This window comes from Callorhinus ursinus, unplaced genomic scaffold (genome assembly GCF_003265705.2).
Source record: "Callorhinus ursinus isolate GAN/ISIS: 27379988/994484 unplaced genomic scaffold, GSC_fseal_2.0 scaffold10, whole genome shotgun sequence".
Lineage (NCBI taxonomy): Eukaryota > Metazoa > Chordata > Mammalia > Carnivora > Otariidae > Callorhinus > Callorhinus ursinus.
This window is the reverse complement of record NW_027397072.1, coordinates 60,436,364-60,460,528: the sequence shown is the minus strand read 5'-3', so window position 1 is coordinate 60,460,528 and position 24,165 is coordinate 60,436,364. Positions and strand designations below refer to the sequence as shown.

The window sequence follows — 24,165 nt, the reverse complement described above, 5'->3', positions numbered from 1 at the left end:
AGGGAGCAGGGGGAGGAGAGGGAAAGAATCCCAAGCACACACACTTCCCACTGAGCGTGGAACCCAAGTTGGGGCTCAATCTAAGACCCCGAGATCATGACCTGAGCTGAAATCAAGAGTCTGACACAACCCACTGAGCCACGCAGGTGCCCCAAATGTATTATCTATTGAGAATAAAACATTGAAATTTTTTAAGTGTTGGGAATCTATGAACTAGTTTTCTCTGCATCCCCTTTATCTCCTGTTTTCTACTCCACTTCCTTACCTTTCCCCACCATAAATCCACTCCAGGCTTTTAGGCTTTACTTATTGTCATCGAGGGTGTTTTTGTTTTTGTATTAGTTTCAGAGATAGAATTTAGTGATTCATCAGTTGCATATAATATCCAGCACTCATTACATAGAGTCCTCCTTAATGCCCATCACCCAATTATCCCATCCCCCACGCACCTCCCTCCAGAGACCCTTTTTGTTTCCTGGAGTTCAGTGTCTCTTATGGTTTGCCTCCCTCTCAATTTTCATCTTATTTAGTTTTTCCTTCCCTTCCCTTATGTTCATCTGTTTTGCTTTTTAAATTCCACATGAGTGAAATCATATAGTATTTCTTTCTCTGACTCACTTATTTTGCTTAGCATAATACCCTGTGGTTCCATCCATGTCCTTGAAAATGGCAAGATTTCATTCTTTTTTATGGCTAAGTATTATTTCATTGCATATATATACCACATCTTCTTTATCCATTCATCTGTAGAGGGACATCTGGGCTCTTTCCATGTTTTGGCTACTGTGGACATTGCTGCTATAAACATTGGGATGCAGGTGCCCCTTCGAATCACTACATTTGTATCTTTGGGTAGATATCTAGTAGTTCAGTTGCTGAGTAATAGGGTAGCTCTATTTTCAACTTTTTGAGGAGCCTGCATACTGTTTTCCAGAGTGGCTGCACCAGCTTGCATTCCCACCAACAGTGTAAGAGGATTCTCCTTTTTCCACATCCTCACCAACATCTATTGTTTCCTAATTTTAGCCATTCTCACAGGTGTGAGGTGTTGGCTCATTGTGGTCTTGATTTGTATTTCCCTGATGACAAGTGATGTTGAGCATTTTTTCATGTCTGTTGGCTGTTTATATGTCTTCTTTGGAGAAATATATGTTCATGTCTTCTGCCCATTTCTTGACTGGATTTTTTATTTTTTTATTTTTTGGGTGTTGAGTTTGATAAGTTCTTTTTAGATTTTGGATACTAGCCCTTTATCTGGTAAGGCATTTGCAAATATCTTCTTGCATTTTGTAGGCTGTCTTTTAGTTTTGTTGACTGTTTCCTTTGCTTGCAAAAGCTTTTTATCTTGATGAACTCCCAATAGTTCATTTTTGGTTTTGTTTCTCCTGCCTGTCATTGAGGGTTTTTACCAGTCATCAGGACATCCGACTTACACACTTTATTGTAGCCTAGAAACTAACTGGAGACCCCTGAGGTCCTCCTGGTGCAGGGATTCTTGTTTTTTTCTTTTTCTTAATTGTTTTTATGACACTAATTCCTTGGGCAATCTGGTGAAGGCTTCAGACTCCTGAGAAAATAAAATATATAAGATTATAAAGAAAATCAATCATATTGAAACAAAGTTATACAAAGATTTTTAATTTTTATTTTTTAAAAAGATTTTTATTTATTTGAGCAAGAGAGAGGGAGAGAGCATGAACAGGGAAAGGGCAGAGGAAGCCACCCAGGCATCCCCATAAAAAGATTTTTTTAAAGATTTATTTATTTGGAGGTCACCTGGATACTCAGTCTGTTAAATGTCTGCCTTTGGCTCAGATCATGATCTCAGGGTCTTGGGATCAAGCCCCTTGTCAGGCTCCCTGCTCAGCGGGGTGTCTGCTTTTCCCTCTCCCTCTGCCCCTCCCCCTGCTTGTGCTCTCTCGCTCTAATGAATAAATAAAATCGTTTATTTTTTAAATATTTGAGACAGAGAACGAGAGGGGGGAGGGGCAAAGAATCTTTAAGCCAACTCCTGGCTGACAGCAGAACCCAAAGTAGGGCTTTTTTTTTTTTCTTCAAAGTAGGGCTTGATCCCACAGAGCCTGAGATCATGACCTGAGCCAAAATCAAGAGCCGGACACTAAACCAACTGAGCCACCCAGGTACTCCTATAAAAAGATTTTTAAGACATTATTTGTGATATGGTAATACATGTTTTTATTAATACATTAAATAATAAGCTATATTTGGGGGAGTCAATAACTATGGTAAATTTGGGGGCACCCGTCCAGCTGTCAGTACAGCATGTGACTCTTGATCTCGGGGTGGTGAAGTTTGAGCCCCACACTGGGTGTAGAGATTACTTAAAAATAAAATCCTAAAAAAAAAAAATAATAACTATGGGCATCTGCGTGGCTCAGTTGTTAAGCATCTCCCTTTGGCTCAGGTCATGATCCCAGGGTCCTGGGATCGAGCCCCACATCGGGCTCCCTGCTCAGCGGGAGGCCTGCTTCTCCCTCTCCCACTCCCCCTGCTTGTGTTCCCTCTCTATCTGTCACATAAATAAATAAAATCTTAAAAAAAAAACAACTATGGTAATTTTGAAAAAGTGATGAATATATTTCAAAATATCAGCAATAACTGTAATATGATATATGACCTATTGCATCAAGCATTCTGTCACTTTCATCTTTTTAAATAAAGTACCTCCTAGATCTAGACAGATTGCCTTCTATACCTTGGTGCTTGGCTGGTTATTTGGGGATTTCTCTTCACCATCATCCTGGGACAGCTTTGCCACTCTCTGATGTCTATGTCCTGTTTTCTGTATCTTATGTCTTGTTTATTCCCTTGTTTTGGTGGAGTGTATCCTCCAATTGTTTCTGAGAAAGACTGTACGGGAGGAAAATTATTTAGATCTTGACTAACAATTCAATATTCTATGATTCATACTTGATCTGCTGAGTAAAGAAGTTGAGGTTGGGAATCATTTTCTTTCCAAAGTTTGAAGACTTTCCAGTGTTAACTATCAAGAAGTCCATTCTGATTTTGGATCCTTTTATGTGACTTGCTTTTCTCTCTGGAAACATGTAAATATTATTGTTTCTTTGTTCTGAAATTTCACAACAACCTACGTTGTTGGGGTCCATTTTCATCTTATGGGATGAGTATTTGGTGGGTACGTTCAATAAGCAAATTGCTGTCTTTCCAATCTGGAAATTTTCTTGAATCCTTTCTTTGATTTTCTTCCTTCCCTCCATTTTCTCTGTTCATGCAATTTGGAAATCATAAAACTTTTGAACTGGTCCTCTAATTTTTTTAAATAGTTTCTTTCCTAGTTTCCATCTTTTGGTCTTCTTACTCTATTTTGGATCTTTCCCCAATTTATCCTTCAACTCTTAAGTTCTTTATTTCTGTATTCCTTAATTTGGAAAGGTTCCTTTTTTGTTCTCTAAATTTACCTTTAATATAGTACTCTCTCCTTATTTGTTGGTTGCAATAACTTCTCAACTCTGAATGGAATAGTTTTGTTTACTTTTCTTGCTTGTGCAGTGTCTATTTTTCTATTTCCAATTAACAGCTCACTCATGAACTAGTTGCAAACACCATCAGAAGTAGAAAATTCTCTTCCTATAGGCTAATAACTGGCTAATTATTTCTTCTCAGAGACCTTTTTTTAAGATTATATTTATTTATTTGAGAGAGTGAGTGAGCAAGAGAGAGGTAACAAGGGCAGGGGAGTGGGTGGCAGAGGGAGAAGGAGAAGCGGACTGCCTGCTGAGCACAGAGCGGATGCGGGGAGCTGGATCCCAGGACTGCAGGATCATGACCTAGAGCAGATGCTTAACGGACTGATCCACTCAGGCAAACCTCTGAGAGTTTTTTTTTTTTTTTAATGTTTATTTATTTGAGAGAAAGCACATGCAGGGGGGAGGGGCAGAGGGAGAAGCAGGCTCCTCGCTGAGCAGGGAGCCTAACTCAGGGCTAATCCCAGGACCCTGGGATCATGTCCTGAGCCAAAGGCAGATGCTTAACCAACTGAACCACCCAGGAGCCCAGTCTGAGAGTCTTTTTTAAAAAAACAACAGGGGACACCTGGGTAGCCTAGTTGGTTGAACATCCAACTTTTTTTTTTAAAGATTTATTTATTTGATAGAGACACAGCGAGAGAGGGAAGCAGGGGGAGTGGGAGAGGGAGAAGCAGTCTTCCCACTGAGCAGGGAGCCCGATGCGGGGCTCCATCCCAGGACCCTGAGATCATGACCTGAGCCGAAGGCAGATGCTTAACGAATGAGCCACCCAGGCGCCCTCTCAAATAATTTTTTAAAAGTAAAAATAAAAAACAAACACTATCTGTAATGCCAAAGGGCAGGCAGGCCAACTTCACAGCTCAGGACGTTGGTTCCACCTCTCAAGTGTCCTTGATGATGACGAAGACCCAGGTGGGTCTGGGGAGTGACTCAAGGATGGACTCAGGGATGAAAGGATTTCTTGTGGACCCTCACTAATAGTCTGGAAAACAAGGGGAGGAGTATAGCACTTATTTCTGTGTCTAAGAGCTGCATAAATCATAAAAAGGAGAAACATATTTAAGAATAGTTCGCTCTTAACTGGTGGGGCATATTGAATAAGGCAGACCTCATTTTGAATATCTGATCTCATTAGTATAGGAGACCCAAGACCCAGGGGAAAGGACATTCTGGGTCAGAGACTTCAGTTATGGTAGCAAGTATAGAGAATTAATGTTCAGGCTGGATTTCTCACATACTCCTCCTGGCATACAACATATGGTATATCCCAGCTTGCATGAAAACTCTGGTCTTTTTCAACAGGCTAACAGAAGGAGAGAGACTTAATAAATTAAGTGCATGTTGACCCACAGTAGGCTCCAAAGAAATCCCCCTAGAGTGAGAGGACAAAGGAAGATTTTTTTTAAAGTAATCTCTACACCCAGTGTGGGGCTTAAACTCACAACTCTGAGATCCGGAGTCACATGCTCTGCCAACTAAGCCAGCCATGTGCCCTAAAGAAAGATTTCTGAAAGTGAAGCAAATGCTTCCATGTCAGAAAAGAAAGGCTTAGTTAGTTGGCAAGCTCTGGGGAAACAGATACAATTTTCTCAGGTATCCTAACAGAGAAGTGAGAGCAGCGGTACTGTTTGGGTATTAGGTCAATCAGGAGATCACGGAAAGCACTTTGGAATTTTAGATACCCATTTTTCCAAAAGACCTTTTTTTTTTTTTGCAATGGAAATGAAAGATTTCCCATCTAAACTTTCCCAACTCTTAGACCCGACTCCTTCCCCTCAACTTCTGTCATTTTTCCTTTCCTTTAGGACGCTTTAAAGTTTTCATTTGTAAAGTCAGGGTATTAGTTTTAGTAGTCTTCTTTTACTCATCTTGAAAAATTGATTGCACACAACAATTAGTAACAAAGACAAGTAAATGGTTTTGTCTCTCACGCTGTATAGATGGGTTTTTTTTTTCAAATTGTGGTCTGGGAATGACAAAGGCAGTTGTCATTGCCACAGGAAAAATTTCATTGGCATTATTAGTACTTGAATGCTAGGGAAGATTTTGCTTTTCCCATTAAGTCAACTGCCTTTTGTCCTTTACTTTCACTTAACACCTTCTGAACTTGTGGTAGAGGCTGTTAGTTTCAATTTACCCTCCCCCTTCTTAGATAGAACGCCAATTTTATTCCCAACAGCGATGCATCCAGCTTCAAGATTTTATTTCTGAGCTTCTCTTGTTGGGTGGGGTATGGAGAGAGAGATGTACTTGAAAGTGTTCTATGAGTTTCTGAGACTTTCAAGTCTTATAAGGGGAAGCTTTCTTCCTCTCTGCTGTCTAGAATGCAGATATAGTACTTCAAATTTCTGCAGCTATATTTGAAGTGGGGGTTAATCCAGGTGCGAGGGATACAAAAAATTCCTAAATTGCCAGAACCCTGGTGATATAAAGCTGAGCTTCACAAGTTCTGTACCGGTTAACTCTGGATTTCACTGACACACGGGCAAAATAAACATTGTCATTGTTATTACTTTTTCTGTTACATGGAGCAAAACAAAAAACACATTAAAATGTTTGTAACAGGGGCACCTGGGTGGCTCAGTCAGTTAATCTGCCTTCGGCTCAGGTCCTGATCTCAGGGTCCTGGGAGCGAGCCTGAGTTACGGCGCCCTGCTCAGGGGGGAGCCTGCTTCTCTCTGTTCTTCCCGCCCCCCGCTCTTGCGGTCTAATAAATAAAATCTTAAAAGATGTTCTCGTAAATATACAGTAGTATCATCTTATCTGTGGGGGAATATGTCCCAAGACCCCGCAGTGGATGCCTGAAACCGCAGACAGTACTGAATCTAAATACACTGTTTTCTCCTATACCTACATACCTATGATAGAGTTCAATTTCTAAGTCTGGCAAAGGAAGTGATTAACAATAATAAAATGGGACAATTATAAACTTAGACTATAATAAAATAAATGTGGTCTCTATTGTACTGTACTCACCCCTCCTGTGATAATGTGATGTCAAAATGCTTATGTGATGAGACGAAGAGAAGTAAATGATGCAGGCATTGTGACGTAGCACTAGGCTACTGACCGTCTGACGACAGGTCAGAAGGATCGCCTGCTTCCAGACTGCAGTTGACCTCCGGTTAACTGAAACCACAGAAAGTGAAACCCAGAGAAAGGAATACTACTGTAAATCCAGTTTGCAAGCTAGTGTTTTTTCCCTAGGGCCAAGAGAATTAAATTTTAAAGGTTATCAGTGGGGAGGTAGGGCAGCTTTTGTCAATCTGAGTAATGAATGTTATAAAATACAAACTATGCTATAATACATGGGAAAAATGAGAAGACACTATTTTAAAAAAGATTGAAGAAATAACCAAATATAAATTTTAAGAAATTATCAGTGAAATTAAAAACTCAGTAACTATACAATTCAAAAAGCATAAACCTAAATTGGACTCCCATTTGGAAAAACACAAGCCATGAAAGACATTTTCAGGAACTGTTGGGGAAACCTGAACATGGACCAGATATTATGGAATTACTATTAATTTTCTTAATTTACTCAGAATGTCTCACAGAGATGGAAAGCACAAAAGATGGTAAGGGAAACTTTACAACAGTACTTATCAAAAGTACTACTTATGGGGGCACCCGGCTGACTCAGTTGGTGGAGCATGTGACTCTTCATGTCAGGGTTCAAAGTTCAAGCCCCATGTTGGGTATATAGAGTACTTAAAAAATCTTAAAGTAGTATTTATAATTAGTAATCTATTAGTAATTAGAAACACTTCATTTACCTTTTCAAAAAAGATTTTATTTTAGAAAGATCACAAGTGGGGGGTGGGGAGGAGAGGGGGAGGGAGAAAGGGAAAGAATCTCAAGCAGATTCCACACTCTAGAGTGGAGCCCAACTGGGGTTCCATCTCATAACCCTGAGCCAAAAGTCTCAATGCTTAACCAATTGAGCCACCCAGGTACCCCCCCCTTTTTTTTAAAGCCAGCCTTATGCCCAAATGTGGGGCTTAAACTCAGGACCCCGAGATCAAGGGTCGTGTGCTCTACCAACTGAGCCAACCAGGAGTACCATGACTGTTTTATGAACCTCTTTTCCATAAAGGCTTACCTTCACATTGTTACAGAATGAATTATGCTGCTTTTTCACAGGAATCCCAACACTTAACACTACGAAATCACACCAATTATTCCCTCTATGTATTCTAGTGGTGTTTTTTCTTTTTTTCAAACTCCATCTTTGCCTATGTCTGTTGGGGTCAAACATGAGAGGTCTGTACTGTAGGTAAGCCTAACAAATTAACTAGACTCCAAGTCGGGTAAGGAAAAGCCTGTGAAGATTTAACTCACACTTGGCTTACTTACTGCTTTATTTCAAATCTAAGAGGACATCAATTGCCAAGATGTACCAAGAACAACTAAACACTGCCAACTCTGACAATGTACTTGACAATCCTGCAAAATGCATGAATTGGTTATATAGCAGCCTCTTTTTGAAATTTCATCAATATGTTCACACTTCTCATTTGAATAAAACTGCTTTGCTTCTATTTGGTAGACAATCCCTTGCATTACAGCTTCTGGGCAGCTCCCCTGCATAGGTGCCAAGACATAACTTGGTTGCCACTTTGCAAGAAAATATGAATTGTGGCTATCCTTCTAAAAATTAGGATTTCCTTAAAAGTTTATATCCTGCTGCTTGTGTGTGCCTTTTTTTGTACATAGAAGTAACATTTTTATGTTGAACTATCCTTTTGAAGACACTACGCAATTGAACTAATGCACACCAACAGCTATTATTAAGTTTCACATGTGGACAGGCAAAGATATGTCAGTGGCATTGTGGGTCCACCAAAAGTGTAAGATGCCATGGATTGTTCAGATCTACTCCAATTTCAGAGAAGCTAAAATGTGAAGGAAAAAATGTACCCTAGAGTTAGGTATGGTGTCAGGCATATTTTCATGTTTGTATGTAAATTCTCACAACCATCAACGGGACTTAGCTTTGTGATCCCATTTTTCAAATAAGTTCAAATGCCTTACCCAAGATTCCCCATTGAATGAGTGCCTGGACCAGGATTCAGACCCACTTAACTATGCAAGGTAATTCCAGTTCTCCTCCCAACTTGTAAGAATTTAGAGACTGACTTGTTCCCAAGAGTTAAAAAGCACTATGCCAAACATGTGAAATGGCCAGTTACCAGTGTACTCTGTTGTTAAATACCCTGAGGGTGACCCAAATATGATCAATGTACAATTAAGCAAGAAATGCCCACCGAAGATTTAATTTGCTATCACTATTGCTTTCTCTGGTTTTGGTCAATCTCCTCTTTGCTGGAGTCCCACAAGCTTTATACAAGGGAGTGAACTATGGGATAGAACATACCTCTGATGAGAACTCTGTGTAAAGAAACCTGAGTTTGAAGTTTCTAATTCAGTTAATTTCTGTTATTTTCCTTGAATGTGTTTAGCTTATGTAAACATTGAAGAAATGATTCTTTAAAGCTATAGCTATAATTTTATTCAAGGTAATTTAATGTCTTGTGAAGTTCAAAATTTATAAAATTGTATATATTGTAAAATAATAAATTGTATAATTAAAGTACATGACAGTAACAAGTCAGAAGGGGAAACGGGAGGAAAAGTGTTCTAATCCATTATCTTCCATTTCACGATCTAAAATCTCGAGCTCTTACCATCATATTCATGTCCCTTTCCTTTAAAGGTATTATTCAGAGGTTTATCATCACTTCTGCTTTCATTCCAGTCACAAGACTTCAACCTGGTTGCAAGGGTGGTTGGGAAAGGTCAGCTAGGAGGCTTAAGTACCCAGTTAAAACATAGGGATTCAATTAAAACAAATGAATAATATATATTGAGGAACAATTATCAGTTTTTGTGACATTGTCCTGAAGCCTGTACACAAAGTAAAAAGGAAAAAAAAAGTAAATTTACTCTCGGCAGTGGCTGAATCCCAGTTGCCAATCATTTCTAAATTCAAAGCAGACTATCCTGGTTTCCAAGCCAAGACTTGTTTTCTTGCAACATCTAGAACATACCAAGAAAGCAGGGGGTAGAGTGATGTGCTAGAAGGTAAGAAAATTGTGTATCATCATTGACAGAAATGGTGACAGCAACTCAAAACTAACAATATGCATTTCACAGCTAATTCAAAATAGACCAATCTGAACCTAAACTTTTGGCTGGCTGATCCAAGAAAACCTCGTAAAAGGGGTTTTTAGGCCAAAACAAGTAATAATAAGAAATCAAAGATTTTAACAAAGCTAGTTTGAAAAAGAGTTTTCCAATGTTCTTTGAATACATTTAAACTCTTATATTTACTGTCCTAGAAAAAAATTTCACACAGGATTATATTCTACTGAAGTAATAGTTTTGTCAAAGCCTACAAAGTTACAAAAGTACAGCAATTATACAAAATTGCTGACTGCATGAACATGAGGCACTTCAAATGCTTAGGTTTTAGTGTAGGCTTATTGGTTAGATTCAATCCTCTAGAAACAGGCTCACTCAAGCTAGTTTCCTTTTCCTACTCCCTTAGTTCTACCCCTTTTCATATTTTATAGGACATCTACACATTTTCCCCCTTCCTCCTACCTTTCCTAAAGGGATAAGGCAACTTTCTAAGGGTTATATTTGACAAAAATACAATTAATCGAGACTATCTGAAGTAGCTTCTTACACCTGGGTTTTCTCATTCTCTTTTAATCTGTTATACGTAACTCCTATCCAGGGACCAAGAGAAGACGCTTTTTAACTGCAAATAAAGATAAAAGCACGTCAAGCTGTCACAAAAGGGATGTTTCTTGGGAACAGAAGGTAACATCTGGAGCATGTTCGATTAATCCAACTGTGCCTGCACTCCCGATAACCCCAGAGGTTATATTTGTAAATCAACAGTGCCCAACTTCACTTAAAAAATGTTACCTAATACTTAAAACACATATATAATCACTTTCATTAATGTAGGAATAATTTTGAGCCAATAAAGGAAAATAAATGTAAACCAAGTTTATTTTGCTTTTTAAGTAGTGTTCTTAAAGCACTACAGCTTGGTAAACAATGTAAATTAGTATAAGTCATCTCAAAAGCCAGAGTTTTGTTTGTTTGTTTTTTAATGAGTTGTTAAAAAGATGCAGCCTATTCTAACAGGATAAATATTTTTAACCATTTCACTTCGAGTTAATGAAGGCTCACAAATGAGCAACACTCCTCATTGAGGAAAACAAAAAGCTGTTGTCGACAAGCGACAGCACACACACACAAACAAAAAGAACTGTGTAAAAATAACTAACTGTGTTCCCATATTTTTTGAAGTCGCTTTACAATGGGATGATATGCACATGATCTTGCTGCAAACTTGCCATACAGACTCGTAATACATGTAGTCTAGACGAACGATTCAGTCCAAGAGGTGCTAACTTTAGACAATGCAGCACTAGAATCCTCTTAACAACGCAATTTGTTTTACTCATTACCTTTTCTTCTAGACTGAAATACAGGCTAGAAAGAAAATGCTCCCTAATTAAAAATTGGTATTGTTTACAGGAAAACTGTGTAATTTTGCATTAGAATTTACAGGTATATGTTCAAATTGAATTTGCCTCCTCCCCCCGTCCCAGCCACAAAATGGGCATGAAGTAAAATTTTTAAAAATGCCTTAATTTTAAACTTCATGCAAACTAAATAAAGATGACCAAAACAAAAGCTTAAACAATGGAAGGGTATTTCACAGAAAATTTCTTATACAAAAAACACATAAGAAAAAGGGCCACTAGGTGACATTTTAATTTACAAATTGGCATCATTTTGGTCGACAAATATCCAGATGCTGTTTTCTTCTGCTAACAAGAGTTGCGGGGGGTGGGGGTGGGGAACCCAACAACAATAACAAAAAAACCCAGCATGACTTCCGATTTTAATCACACATTTCTTCTGGAATTTCATGTGGATTAAGGATGCCAGGGACAGACATTTGAAGTTTATGTTTCTCTTCCTGAGCCTGTCGAAGGGCTGTTTCTCTTTCTTCCAAAAACAGATCAGATGTATCTTCACCTGCAAACTCCTGTGAAAACAAGACAGTTGAAGTGTTAACATAGTAAATTCCAATTTTGGAAAATGACCTTTGGGGGGGACAAAAAAAAAAAAACCATGTAAAAAGGATAGACAAGCACCTCCCTGTTTTGTTTACACAATGATAAAAATCTATCCTTCAACTGGTTGGGTTTAATTATAGTGTGTGTGTGTGTGTGTGTGTGTGTGTGCGCGCGCGCAAGCGCGTGTGAATGTATTTAAAGATTATAGGTATTAGAGAGAGAAAGCACGTGCTGGCACGCACAGGGGGGAGGAGCAGAGGGAGAAGAACAAGCGGACTCTGTACTGAGTGCAGAGCCTGACACCACATGGGGCTTGATCCCAGGACCTGGAGATCATGACCTGATCAAGGGTCAGATACTTAACTGACTGAGCCACCCTGGTATCCCTAACTTATAGTATATTGATACAATCCTGTATAGCTGAATTAAAACCAGAAGTGTTAGTAGTTGAGGATAAAAAGGTTATTAAAAGAGGCATAGTGTGACGTCATATATATATAAAATACACTTCACAAACCAGGCAATTTAAAAAGCTGTTTCTCCTACGATTAATGATAAAGTTTAGCTACATTGTGATTGACTTTATAGCTGTTTCAGGTTATTTTCATTCTCCACCTTACAACTTAGCTAATATATTTACAATTGAAAAAACTTTATTTGTATCTTGGAGGAAAAAATTTGATTATTGCATGTGACCAATTCTTATTTAAGTCAGGTTAAGACAATCCATCAACCACTTCTAGATGTTACTTTTAGTTTTTTTTTTTTTTTAACATTTTATTTGTCAGAGAGAGAGAGTGAGCGAACACAAGCAGGGGGAGCAGCAGGTTCCCTGCCGAGCAAGGAGTCCGATTCAGGACTCGATCCCAGGACTCTGGGATCATGCCCTGAGCCGAAGGCAGACGCTTAACCAACTGAGCCACCCAGCTGTCCCTACTTTTAAATTTCTTTAAAAGAAAATAATGGAAGATGAATCCCTCTTCCCATAAATTTAAATGAAGCATTGTGTAACAGCAGTTGTAACAGGTTGATTATCTGCTAATTTGTCTGATTTCCCTAAAATGGATTCTTTACTAACAAAATGGGTATGAAATCCCCAAAGGGTCTACCAATGTTTCTTTCCCCATATTTCACTTTTTTTTTTTTTTTTTAAGATTTATTTATTTGAGAGAGCGAGAATGAGAGAGAGAGTACATGAGAGGTGGGAGGGTTAGAGGGAGAAGCAGGCTCCTCGCTGAGCAGGGAGCCTGATGTGGGACTTGATCCCGGGACTCCAGGGTCATGACGTGAGCCAAAGGCAGTCACTTAACCAACTGAGCCACCCAGGCGCCCCCCATATTTCACAATTAAAAAAAAAAAAAATCAGCTGTAGGATGTAATCACAATATTCCAAGACATTTATATCATCTAAAATAACAAGTTTCCAAAAACATTTCAAATCCATCCTGTTCTCAACTACAATTTAGTTTTTCACTCTGAATCAGTCTAGGACTAGTAAACCTGAATATCATTCATTTTGCTTTACCAAAAAAGTGGTTAATTCTACAATGCAACTAAATCATATCTAGTTTTACTATGTCTCCAAATACAAACAAAACACATACCTTTATTTGTACTAGGAAATCCCTAAGATGCTCCTTGAAAGCAGGAATATCCTGATTTAAGCTGAAAAGCCCTGTCACAAAGAGCTTTACTTGAGCACTGTAAATCAAAACACAACAATTAAATAATCACTATTTTTTAACTGAAAAATGTATGCGTAATAAAAAGCGTATTTACTCTTGAAGATGAGGGAATGCAGATTTAAGGAGATTTGCCACATATTCCTGAATGAACATTTGGTTGTTAACTGGATTTCCAGGATTTAACGGTGTACTTATTTTTCCTTCTTCAACCAAATTAAACATATATGCAAGTATTGACGCATGCATTGTCAAACCTGTTGATAAAAAGAACATTATTACCTCCAACAGGTAATAAACAACTGGAACACTTAACATTCTCATGGCTATAAATTCTTACCAGCAGTATGTGAGGTGTCTGTCACAACAGAAAAGATATGCTGAAGAATATCACAAAAATAAGTTTGATAGAAACTCTGAGCTGCAGCTTCTTCTTGTGCAACATTTTGTAAGAGTGTAAAAAGTATTTGTAAGCCTAAAATGTACAGAACACCAACAGTTATTACAGACTGCTAACATTCATATAGAATTTCCACTCTTCAACTATTCTGATTCAAAAGGCCATTCTTACCCACCTTTCTGCTAATGACCAACAATTATTTGCCTAAGTTATCTTGAGTAATGGGAGTTCAAATACCATCAATGCCTGATTAAAGACTACAAGTAATAATTATTACCAACTTTCCACTATTTCTGAAGGTTGTCAATTCTCTCCAAATCAACTTTAAAAACAGCATTACCAAGTACGTATCTGTTACACAAACCGAATTCTATGTAAAAACAAACTAAATAAAAATCTCTCTTGTTGAAGATGTTGTGTTTTATCCTTATTTTGACCCTCACTGGCACTGAGGAAAAGCAGACAGGGTAAAGGAGACAGTGGTGAGGATGTGAAGTGTTTTACGCCCATCTCCCTGTAACTCAATCCTGCTGGTGGGCTCAATTATGGAACAGAGGACTCAACTCCTTTTAGAATTTACTTAGGCCTACATATGCGAGTGATGCACTCCAACAAAACCCTGATAACAAATGTTATCTACCTGACTATACCTACAGATCTATCTCTAAGAGCCTGTGGATTGGTAGGGCAAACGAATAAAAGGACATGTGTATTTACCTGTATCTGCAACATTCCTCATAGTATGTTTGAAAGCCCAAATAATGGAATCCAAAACAAGTTTAAATTGTGCAGGTGGTATAGCCAGGAATGCTGGGAAACAATGAGAATTGACAGCCTGAAGTAGTAAGAAAAAGTTCGTTCTGTGTTCAGGATATTCTTCAAAGTCCTAAAAACAAACGGTGAGAACAAAGTAATGTTTCAATACCTTTATTATGTTAAATAAGAGGGAAAAGTAAACCCTAATTTAGTATAAAGATTTGGAGTTGTTAGTGGGCCCCATAAGGTGTATGGCCTCATGACTGGAAACCCGAAGACAATATAATTTGCCTCCCATGGAAAATGAAATTACCATTTATTACACAAATGAATTACTAAATGAACACAAGGTCACATTACAAAGAGAATTCATCAAAACCCACATAAAGAACATCACATTTTCTAGTTACTCTGAGACTATTACTACCATGTTACGACGGTGACTTCAAGATCACGAATACAGAGCCGAAAATTTTTTAGCTACTGAGTAACTTGTACACGTTTATCTACATTTTCCCTTCTTGGTTAATATATTTTCCCATTTCTTTTAAGCACATAGTATATATATACTTTTTAAGATTTTGTTATTTCTACACCCAACATGGGGCTCAAACTTAAAACCCTGAGATCGAGTCACATGCTCAGCCAGCCAGGTGCCCCATATAATAGACTTTTATAACTTAAAATGCACCATTTAAAGAAATTAGTATCACAATTTTTTTTTTTAAGATTTTGTTTATCTATTTGTCAGGGAGAGAGAGCACAAGCAGTGGAGTGGCAGACGGAGAGGGAGAAGGCTCTCTGCTCCCTGCAATGCAGAGAGCCCTGACGCAGGGCTTGATCCCAAGACAGTGGGATCATGACCCTAGCCGAAGGCAGGGGTTTAATGATTGAGCCACCCAGGCAATGCAGTATCACTAAATTCTTAATGTTTAAAATGCAGCAACTTTTCACTAAATGTTAGCTGCTATTTGAATGTTATAATCTATCAAATTTACTATTTTGTTGTTGAGATCTTTTTAATTTTTTTAAAGATTTGCTTGAGGAGGGCAGAGTGCACGTGAGGGGGGGCAGACGGAGAGAATCTTCAAGCAGACTCCCCACTGAACTCAAAGTCTGGACTTGGGGCTTTATTGCACAACCTGGAGATCAAGAATACCAAGAGTCAAGACGCTCAACTGACTGAGCCACCCATTTTTTAAAAAATAAGTATTTCCAAGGTGCCTGGGTGGCTCAGTAGGTTTAGTGTCTGGCTCAGTTTAGGTTCCTGGGATCGAGCCCAAGTTGGGCTCTCTGCTCAGCAGGAAGTCTGCTTCTCCCTCAACCTCTGCCCCTCCCCCCACTCCAGCTTATGCACTCTTTCTAAAATAAATAAAATCTTTAAAAAAGGTAAATATTTCTGTTCTTGAAGTTCAAATATTTAAACTCCAAGCTTAAAACTTCTGTTAATCTCATAGCTATCATTTATGCTTTTAAGACTTAAAGGATATATACTGCAGAATTTCCCATAATTGAAATGTAAACCACATACCTTATTTATCATATTCAATGTGCATTCAAAAACAGCATCAAATATTTGAGGTATTTCAGCTGTTATATGTCCTCCTAACTTGTTGACAATAATAGCCATAGTACTAAGCACTTCTGGTTCTCTAGCAGCTGGGACATTTCTCTGATAATCAATGAGAACTGCATCCAATAGAGGAGGAACAAAATTTTCAGCTACCTATTAAAAAAAAAAAACTTTTTTTATTCTATACACTTGTTAACCATTATAAACAGCTAGATCAGTGTTGTATTGAGATTTAGGTTGCATATCTATTACAATTTTTTACCAAAGGAAACCAAGAAATCATAATAGGCTGAGAAGAGCCACAGACATGTTCGGAATTCAAATCTGTAATTACTAAGGTAACTGAGGCCCAAAATCAAGTGACCAGCTCCAAGTTACTGTGGCAGGACCAGGATTCTAGGGTTACTGTATGTGGGATAACTTACCTAAAGGAATGAAAAGTCCTAACTAATACTATATCAATTCTGTCAATGAATAGTATCTATAATAAAAACCAAGCAGCTCATACCTAATACAAAGTGGACACCCATTCAATTATTATTTTTTTAAACTTAGTGAATGCTAACTGATAAGTACTTTAACAAAATAAAATGGAATTGAAATTGTACCAGAAAAAACTTGAGTTTCCATGAGTATCAATAAACAGGGTCATATTAAAGTATAACTTACATGCTTTTAAAAGGTTCATTATTAAGACATGGAAAATAAATACAAATAATGTTTCTTATTACTGAAGTTAACAGTGTCAGTAGTGTCCTACTATACAAAATAGGCCTAGTAAAACTTTAAGGATAAGCACAACATTATTTTTCAGATAACTCACTTGTTCTGTTAGACCAGAACTGTTTCTCATTTTACTCTTAAGAATGCAGTAATTGTTTCCCCCACAAACTGGATCATAAGTGTGTTTTTGAGTTATTTTTTAATTCACTGCCCCAACCCTCAATACAAATCTTGGTTGTAAAATGATACCCTCTCCTTGTTGTTATTATCACTGATACTCCTAAAATTTGCCCAAGCTATTGTAAATTACGAACTTCACAACTCCTTTAATTCACCTTATCTTCTCCTTTCAAATTTTAAATATAGTTCTGATCTCATAACACAGGTGTTCAAAACCTTTCAATATTTGATATGTTGAAAACTCCACAATTGGTTTCTGAACAAGTTCCCTGAAAAGTATCTCATCTGTAGGAACAATACTGAAATTTCAAAATTATCAAACAGCACACTTGTCAGCCACTATTTGCTTACAGCAAAGATTAACGTGACAGGATTCTTTGTAATATTCTAAGGATCAAGAGAATGAAATGGTAGAATAAATTAAAAATACAAACTTCAAAAAAATACTAACACATTTTCCCAAGTTGAGGCATATATGGAGCCTGGTTTAGTTTGTGAAAATCATTTTCCTTTCTGGAAATTATTTAAAACTAAAAGAAGAGTAAAACAGACTTTTAAAACTTCCACTGGGAAAGCCCTTACTTTCACTGCAGAGGCAAACTAATGACAGCTTTGTAAAATTGCTCTGAAGACTCATGAAGAAACAAAAAATTTCATTAGAATGTATCTATTATCCATAGGGGGAAAAAATGACTCAAGCTACCTTGTTACATATCACTACTGTCCCCCACTAACAGTAATTTCTTAGGAAGATGGTGTGTATGATAGTATTTTCAAGTATTCAAAGACTCTAAAAAAAGGACACTGTAAAATAATGCCAAACATATCCATCCACTGAAATTACCTTTAAATGAGCTATATGCTTATTATCAGAGAATACAGCATCAACTTAAAAAGCATAACGTTTCACATACCATCTGTGGATCATTGGACCGGCTCACCCAACCAGATATTAACTTTAAAGTTTCCCTTTTTACTGTTCGCATACTTCTAATCAATGGTTGCTTTGTAACCATCTCACCTAAAAAATACAAGCCAGGGAAATCCACTTGACAACTAAAATTCTACATTGGTAGTTACATATACTTTAGATATATAACAGATCTCATTTACCACTCAAAAACATAAAGACAAGGACACACAGATGAATGTACTGGGAAAATAAACTAAGACTAATTTTACAAGGGAAAAGTGTATGCAACTCATTAAAAATAATTGTCTGGGGGGGGGGGGCGCCTGGGTGGCTCAGTTGTTAAGCATCTGCCTTCAGCTCAGGTCATGATCCCAGGGTCCTGGGATCGAGCCCGGCATCGGGCTCCCTGCTCAGCGGGAAGCCTGCTTCTCCCTCTCCCACTTCCCTTGCTTGTGTTCCCTCTCTCTTGCTGTGTCTCTCTCTGTCAAATAAATCTTTAAAAAGAAAAAAATTGTCTAGGGTCCATTTGGGACATTGGGAGGGTTAACTTAAATCTGTGAGAAATGAATGCTTACACTAAGACTGTGAATGTAGAACTGACTTGCTATTCACCATTCCACAAAAATTCAGAATCGCTTACCATTAGCTTGGATAGCTGCTGAAATATTCTCACTGAGGCACTTGTATACATTAAGCATATCTAAATAAATTCTCCCAAGCTGAATTACAAAGGGATGTCCGACAGCTTTGCAGGCTCTAACATTTGTTTTCAATATACTACCAAGCTGCTTAACTGTTTCAGGATCTTTAAGTATATCCACATTCTGTGAAGGACAAATAACAAATTTCATTTATCACATGAAAATTATCTTTGTAATTACTAAAGCAAAAAACACTACCCACACCTTCTCCAAACCACCATCACATTTATAATCCAAAATAGTAAAACGAAGAAATCTTTATTACCTACAGGTACAACTAAGAATAGAGTAACAGTCCCAAAATACCAGCAAAACAAAATAAAATTACAATATAATATCTGCTACTTTTGTAAACATTGTCATCTTGAATTCCATTAGAACTTTGAGAAAAAGTAGTAAAACTTACTTTGGTTGCCTGCTGGATTATGCTATCCCAAACCTGATTAGGGAGTAACATATATTTTTCTATCAAGTGTTCTTGTACTGTTTGGTCTGTTTGTGCACCAATCATGTACCCCACAGCTTCATAAAATGTATGTACCTATGTAAAAAAGCAGACATTTTACTTTTATGCATTATAAGGAAAACTACACACAAGCAATTCACATATGTATTAGAACTTGTTTTGCGAGTCTGAGAAGTAACTTACATTAGGTAGGAAAATAGCCTGACAAACTTCTGCGTAAATTTTTGCCCCACTATGAAAATTTAACCACTTCAGTGGGGGGGGGGGGTAATAGGTGATGGGGATTAAGGAGTGCATTGGGTGACGTATGCAACTGTTGAATCACTATATTATAAACCCAAATCTAATTTAACACTGTATGTTAACTATCCTGGAATTAAAAAAAAAAAAAAAATTTAGCCACAGAGACACGTGTACTGAGTCCAACGGTGGCACTCTTTCTATTGCCATTCATGAATTCTGGGTAAAATACTAGTCACGGGGCTCCTGGGTGGCTCAGTTAAGCATATGATTCTTGGTTTCGGCTTCGGTCATGGTCTCTTGGTCCTGAGATCGAGCCCCCCCATGCCCCATGTGCGTTCTGTCAAATAAATAAACCTTAAAAAAAAATTAATCACTTTTTTTGGGGGAGGAAAGAGAATCTTTTTTTTTTTTTAAGATTTTATTTATTTATTTGACAGAGAGAGACACAGCGAGAGAGGGAACACAGCAGGGGAGTGTGAGAGCGAGAAGCAGGCTTCCTGCACAGCAGGGAGCCCAATGCGGGGCTAGATCCCAAGACCTGGGATCATGACCTGAGCTGAAGGCAGACGCCTAAGGACTGAGCCACCCAGGGGCCCCGGGGGTGGGGGGTGGGGAGAATCTTAAGCAGGCTCCACACCCAGTGTGGAGCTCAATTTCATGACCCAGAGAACATGACCTAGGAAAAAATCAAGAGTTGGACACTCAACAGACTGAGCCACTCAGGAGCCCCAATACTATTCACTTTCTTAAAAAAAATATGCTCAGTGCTCTACATACCTGTTGAGGCTGAAGATCACAAATTATAGTGTTGATATTGTTCAAAATTTCATCAATAAATGGCATTACTTCTCCAACCTGAACCTGAACAAAATGCCTGCGGCATTTCTGAGCTATTTTAATGAAAGTATCACAAGCCATGTCTTGGACTCCATCATGGGTCTCTAATGAAACAAAAAGAATTTTCAAAAAATTTTTAAGAAAAATTTTGGTTTTTGTTCAGAAAGTATAAATAGCTAAATAATATATATTAAAGAGGATTTACCATGCATGAATTCAAACAACTTGTTAACTACAGTCTTCAAAAACTTCCAGTGAGCTCTTAAAAACCTTGGATATTGACCTACTATGTACATGATATTTGATGCAATAATAGCTTTATTATCTTTGCCTCTTTTCTGTTCACATAATCCTAATAGATCCTGTAAAATGAGAGCAATTTCAGTCATTTATAATAATACAATATAGTTACCTAACAGTTCCAGTGCATATGTATCACTTGCATACCTTTATAACAGTAACAAGAAAACGTTTTTCATCCTCTTCATGCATTGCTCCACTAATGGAGCCTATTGCCCAACACAATGTATTCAAATTTTTCCATGACCACTCTGTACCATTCACTTGATTGTGAAGCTTCTCAGTCATTATTCTTTCTGTATCTACATAATCCAGATGAGTAAGATAAACTACAAAGGAAGGGAAAAAGTTCCAAAAGTTCAAATACAACACTCTACAATCAAAAATATTTAGTTAAGAAGTAACAGCACATTAATAAAGGTGGTTATTAACAGATTCAGAAAAGTATAACATATTTCTTTAAAAAGTATTTCCATCCCAGAAGAGAATTACAAAGATAAAATTGACAGTATTTATTGACTCACCTAATGTTTCTCTCATATTCTTATACAAATTAATGGAATCTGTATCCTTCATGAATTCTCTTACAACTTCTCCTTGATCATTTTCTACAACCAATACTTCCTCTGGTTTAGCCATACGACTAACCATCAATAAACGGACCTACTCAACAATAAACAAGAAAAATCTATTACATTTTTGAAATCAGCCACATCAAATGTAGGGAAAAAAATTAAGATCAAGCACTTCACACTTTAGACCAACATACCCCCATAATTGTTCCCACAATATAAAAGAATATAAACATTTTAAAAATTTAATTCAAGGGGTGCCTGGATGGCTCAGTCTGTTAAGTGTCTGCCTTCAGCTCAGGTCTTAATCCTAGGGTCCTGGGATCAATGAGCCTGCATCAGGCTCTCTGCTCATCAGGGAGTCTCTCCCCCTCTTCCTCTGCCCTTCCCCACCACTTGTGCTCACTTTCTGTAATAAATAAATAAAATCTTAAAAAAACTTAATTCTACAATTGTTTTCAAATGTTCTTTATCATGAATAAACTAAGTTTTCTGTGTCTCATCCAGAGACTGACTCAGCAGATTGGTAGGTGATCTCTTAATCTGCATTTCTAACAAACTCACTGGAAGTGCTGATGCAGTCTACTTCTATGGACACACTTTTGAGAACCATAGTTCATTTTTTTTTTTAAAGATTTTTATTATTTGTTATAGAGAAAAAGTGTGCATGCACAAGCAGGGGGAGTGGCAGGCAGGGGGAGAAGCAGACTCCCCTGCCGAGCAAGGAGCCCGATATAGGACTGATGTGGGACTTGATCCCAGGACCCTAGGATCATGACTGAGCCGAAGGCAAACACTTAACCGACTGAACACCCAGGTGTCCTGAGAACCATAGTTCTTAAACCAATCCTTTTCAATCTTCTAGCTTTGAACATAAAATGGAGAAGTTGCTGGATTCTCTTTTTGTAGCTCTTTTATTTGGATAGATTATAAAAGCCGAAATAAAATAAAAATAAAACCCACTACTTGCATTTCATCTTCAAAATCACAGCAAGGAACAGACACAGCAGTCAACTACCCACTTTATTATTACCTTGGATAACACGGGCAAATACAGCTGTCTCCTGGGAGGAACATCAAAATGTTGACTTCCAGAGAGCAATGGAGAAGCAGATGTTGAGAATGGGCTCTCTCTATAGAGTTCAGCTGCCAAATGATTCCAGTACTCAAGACAAATCTTAAAGATTTCAGTTTCCTCCACTTCTGATACCAACAACATATAATGAAGGGCCTACAAAGAAGACAAACAGTATTAAAATAATCCTTAGACATTAGTATCCTACCACAAATTGCCTTCCACTTGTTACGTTAATAGGATAAAAAATCCATGTTTCATTTTACACAACTCTGAGGTTTGAGTATTCATCTAATAGACTTAAAATTCTCAACGGCAAATTGTGCTTTCTTCAGACATCTCCTAGAACATTTAAAAACTTTATGTAGTCGTTGGCCAGTATGTATGTCAATTAAGTTCCCTAAAAAGGAATGGACGGACATTAAAGGACATTTGTTACCAATATTCAAAAGGTGTAAACAATCCAAATGTCCATCGACTCATGATTGGGCATACAAAATATGTAACCATACAATGGACTGTTATTCAGCTGTAAGAAGAGATGAAATAATGGTACATGCTACAACATGAAAGAACCTTGAAAACATGCTAAGTGAAAGACGCTAATTACAAAAGACCATATATGAGAAGTCATTTATATGAAAGGTTCAGAATAGATAAAATCCAAAGAGCAAATTAGTGGTTGGCTAGAGGCTGGGGGAGAGCAGAATGAGGGACTATTTTAATGGGTACATTATTCCTTGTAGGTGAATGAAAATGTTTTAGAATAGATGACAGTTGACAATATTGTGCATGTCACTGAAATTGTACACTTTAAGATAGTTTTATGTTATATGCATTATACCTTAGTTTTAAAATAACATCTTAGACTTTTCATCTCAGAAATGTCTGAATACCCTTGAGGAATTTAATTTTGATTATCAATTATTGATCTGGCATTATGCAGAACACACAATCACATAATCAAATTCGGCTTGTAATTCAGAATGAACATTTTTATGCACTGACAATAGGTAAGAAGATGTCAAAGGTACATTTTATTTTTTTAAAAGAGATTTATCTCAGAGAGAGAGTACGCACATGCACGAGCGCAAGCATGAATGGAGGGGAGGAACAGAGGGAGAAACAGATTCCCCACTGAGCGGGGAGCCTGATGGACAGAGATCACGACATGAGCCTGCCAAAAAGGTACATGCTTAACGGACTGAGCCAGCCAGGAGCCCCAAAGGTACAGACGTTTAAATAAAAGGTAGACATTTTAGAACAAAGGCATTTTTTAAAAAAAAGCTTTCATTATATAAAAGAATTTCAGAAGCCAAAGGGTCCACAAAGCCTACCTCCATAAGTGTTTCCCTGAGATTTAACCTTTTCTCTATAAGTTGACCATGTTCCTTTAGAAAGGTGCAGAGAAACAAACTGAGATTTTGAATAAAGTTCTGTTCATCATCTTTTCCATTTGAGTATGCAAGTCGAATATTGGTATTTAAAGGAAGCATCTACAAATTTAAATATGGACCATTAGTCTGCATTCTAAAACCAACAAAAGCTATTACCTTTATTTTTAAAAAAGATTTTATTTGACAGAGAAGAGAGAGAGTGAGAGAGGGAACACAAGCAGGGGCAGAGGGAGAGGGAGAAGCAGGCTTCCCACTGAGTAGGGAAGCCCGATGTGGGGCTCGATCCCAGGACCCTGGGATCATGAGCCCAGCCGAAGACAGATGCTTAACGATTGAGCCACCCAGGTGCCCCAAGGTATTACCTTTAAATACTAAGATTTCGTCACCTTGTTACTAATATTATAAACCACAGACTTAAACAGATTATTCTTCACTAGAAATCCTTCGTCTGTTATAGTATAGTATTTTTGTATTCTAGCTTTTGAGTTTTTAAAATGTTACAAAGAGTAAGATTTCTACAAATTCTCTCAATTTTTCCCTGTATCAGACTTTTCCTTTCTTAGTTTTATTAAAAACAAAAAAACTCAAGTAATTCATTGGAACACAAACACATACTGTAATGCAGTATTATGGTTAACATTCTCAATATATTATTTCATATGTACCTAAATCAAGATTATAAATGGACATTTCTAATTCATTTCAGATGCAAAGTCAGAAGCAGAGCTAA

General features: G+C 37.6%; 1 protein-coding gene and 1 long non-coding RNA gene across 3 annotated transcripts in view; both read right to left on the bottom strand.

Annotated features, from left to right (window-relative positions):
* Nucleotides 1–341: 341 nt before the first annotated feature.
* LOC112821453 (uncharacterized) lies at nt 342–6,646 on the bottom strand. The gene is made up of 2 exons (XR_003207460.2): nt 6,486–6,646; nt 342–1,567 (listed from the first exon to the last, which is right to left on the bottom strand). It is a non-coding gene; the product is annotated as an uncharacterized lncRNA (long non-coding RNA).
* A 3,871-nt stretch (nt 6,647–10,517) lies between these two features.
* Nucleotides 10,518–24,165, bottom strand: part of XPO1 (exportin 1) — a 45,322-nt gene continuing 31,674 nt past the window's right edge. For both annotated transcript variants that reach the window (XM_025868704.2, XM_073897661.1), the window contains exons 11-25: nt 23,376–23,534; nt 21,997–22,194; nt 20,916–21,054; nt 20,539–20,720; nt 20,297–20,453; nt 20,032–20,195; nt 18,952–19,086; nt 18,485–18,668; nt 17,846–17,952; nt 15,987–16,181; nt 14,417–14,585; nt 13,640–13,774; nt 13,397–13,556; nt 13,222–13,318; nt 10,518–11,586 (exon numbers count right to left, since the gene is read on the bottom strand). In XM_025868704.2, the coding sequence (XP_025724489.1) occupies nt 11,440–11,586; nt 13,222–13,318; nt 13,397–13,556; nt 13,640–13,774; nt 14,417–14,585; nt 15,987–16,181; nt 17,846–17,952; nt 18,485–18,668; nt 18,952–19,086; nt 20,032–20,195; nt 20,297–20,453; nt 20,539–20,720; nt 20,916–21,054; nt 21,997–22,194; nt 23,376–23,534 (2,328 nt within the window). In that variant the 3' untranslated portion in view covers nt 10,518–11,439. The remainder of the gene's footprint in view (nt 11,587–13,221; nt 13,319–13,396; nt 13,557–13,639; nt 13,775–14,416; nt 14,586–15,986; nt 16,182–17,845; nt 17,953–18,484; nt 18,669–18,951; nt 19,087–20,031; nt 20,196–20,296; nt 20,454–20,538; nt 20,721–20,915; nt 21,055–21,996; nt 22,195–23,375; nt 23,535–24,165) is intronic.